Genomic DNA, 2505 nt, shown 5'->3' on the forward strand with positions numbered 1-2505 from the left:
CGAAATAAATTCATTACTGCTGTGCAATAAAATCAATTTTTTCCTTTTCAAATATAAAACAAACAAAAATATTCTTCATCTTTCTCATGAAACATCTGGTGGCGAAACGGAGTTCGTCGGGTTTGCTAGTTATGAATAAATAAATACACTGGAAATTATTTACCTTAAATTAATAAAAATAGTTCATTTTATTTCTTACCAATTAACCTGTTTCTTTTATCCCTCAGCTGGACACTCTGTTCGGACGTCCTCGTAAAGGAGCAAACAACTCCCCTCGGCCTCACTCGGATTTGGGGCTGCCCGGCGGTGGCAATGGTTTCCACGGTGGAGCAGGTCCAGGGGGAGTCGCAAATGCAGGAGGCGATAAGGCCGGCGGCTACGGAGGCGCCACGAGCAATCACAACGAGGGTGGACACAGTAATAGATCCGCCGAGATAGCAGCCCTCAGTCAGAAAGAACTGGAGGTTCGCTTCGAGGCACTTCTGGTGAGTTTGATTGTATTACAGTTGGATTTAATTATAGGAGCCTCGGGTGGTTCAGGTTATTTGATTTGGGATAATGTGGATATATGAGTTCCAATCAGTCTGCTGCCAAGTTCAATCAACTTTTATATAAATTAGTGGTGTATGGCATATTGCCAGCCCATTGCTGTAACTTTCCATACCATAACTAAAAATTTTTCAAAGCTTCAAGTTTTGTGGAAAATTTTGAAAAAAATAATTTTTTCGAACGTTGTTGAAATTTTTGAAAAGTTGGTTGATATTAACTGTCGAAAATGTCGAAGTCATTTGTTTGAACTATATAAGTTAACTTCAATTATTGTAAATATTGGTACGGAACCTATAGACCAGGAAATATATTGTTCTTATTACTAAAATTTCTATAAAATATCTGATTATTTGGTGAGCATATATCTAATTATTATTTTTGGCAACCAAATGGCATTTTTTCAACTTTTTTCTGGAACTCCGGGGATCTCCGAAACAGCTGGACCTGCCTTCCAGTCGGTCATTTTCAAGAATTTAATCAGTTCTTCATTGTATACATCATACAAGTGAAATGTTTCTTGAAATTCACGTCGGACGCTCCGTACTCTCAAAATTGGATTGTCATTTTATCCCCGTATCTTCGAAACGGCCAGATCTGCCTTTGCCAAAAACTGATCAGCACGTCTTCCCATCAATAGGAAGTTAATAATAAATAAAATATTCAAATATTTTTATAAACTTCATTGAACTAGAATCAATTATTTATCTTTTTTGTATTTTTTCCTTCAATGATTTTTGAAAAGTTTTATTATTGAAGATTTCTGATTTAATGATATGAATAATGAATGAAACGAAAAATATTTCATTTTTAATATACACGTAATTGCTCTTTATCAATTTATTTAAATTTGGGAGGAGGTAATCACGTGACCGACTTTTAAAAGTTTTTGGTTCGTTCATCTCCCTTGATGATGTGTCGTGATTTTAAAATTACTTTCCTCCCCCATCATCGCATGTATTTTAAGTACATAGAAAAAAGTTTTTTATTTTTTTTTTTTTTAAATTACGATTATTTTTTAAATTCGGGTAAAAAACAATTGCACGCGATATTTTACTAGATCCCCCCCCCCTCACGTGATACTTTGTTTTTTTTTTTGTTAAACTTCTCCACCCTTTGCAAGGCTCACGTGATTAATAGATGCCCCCTTACGAGATCTACGTCTATTACTAAAGTCACATATTATTTTTTTAGAATGTCATGATTTATCAAGGATCAAAAATGGATTATTAGTTTTTCGTAATTTATTTATGTTTTAATTTATGTGATCTAATTTTAAAATTCTTAAAAATGTTACATATTAATTATTCCTTTTTTTTTCAGAATGATATGAATTTATCAGAGGCCAAAAAGACTCCGCTGTTAAATATGCCCGACGATTACAAACGCAAAATGTTGGTAATGCACTTGAAAGGTGCTTCAGATGTAAGTATGAAATACATATATATTTACTGATTTTTTTTTAATAATTTCATATAATTTTTAACTATTTTAATTATTACAGGAATACCGTCCACATTCCAAATTCGACAAAGCTCACGATTATATAAATTATTTAGCACAACCAGAATTAAGTCTGAATAAAACGCATGCGTGCGTTGAAAGTTTAAGAATCGCTCTGACGAACAATCCCTTAAGCTGGGTACAAGACTTCGGAACAAAAGGTTTGCAACAGCTGCTTGAAACGCTGAACGAATGCTACAGGAAAAAGTGTGTTGTATATTGAAATAGTTCCGTACTACTAATAATAATTAGCGTCTTAATGTTGATAGATCAAACTATAAATATTTTGAAAACACAGTTATGAGATTATACATATTTTTAATTGCTTCTATAAATTTGTTGAACTCTATTTACTGATATTTTTTCTATAATGTGGGATGATCAGTACTTATTGGAAAATATGAAAGCCAATTTCACTTAATATCTTTCTAATTAAATATTATTTTCTAATGCATC

At 32.7% G+C, this 2505-nt stretch overlaps 1 protein-coding gene across 1 annotated transcript; it reads left to right on the forward strand.

Moving 5' to 3' along the window:
• Positions 1 to 227: 227 nt before the first annotated feature.
• On the forward strand, positions 228 to 2256 carry LOC113366457 (protein diaphanous-like; the record flags this gene model as incomplete). Its single annotated transcript, XM_026608063.1, has 3 exons — positions 228 to 485; positions 1870 to 1971; positions 2051 to 2256. Coding segments are annotated over 3 exons (566 nt in total), but the record flags the coding sequence as incomplete, so codon positions are not given.
• Positions 2257 to 2505: the final 249 nt, after the last annotated feature.

This window comes from Ctenocephalides felis, unplaced genomic scaffold (genome assembly GCF_003426905.1).
Source record: "Ctenocephalides felis isolate EL2017-DRISC unplaced genomic scaffold, ASM342690v1 CF-g0.4_SCAFFOLD_00592, whole genome shotgun sequence".
Lineage (NCBI taxonomy): Eukaryota > Metazoa > Arthropoda > Insecta > Siphonaptera > Pulicidae > Ctenocephalides > Ctenocephalides felis.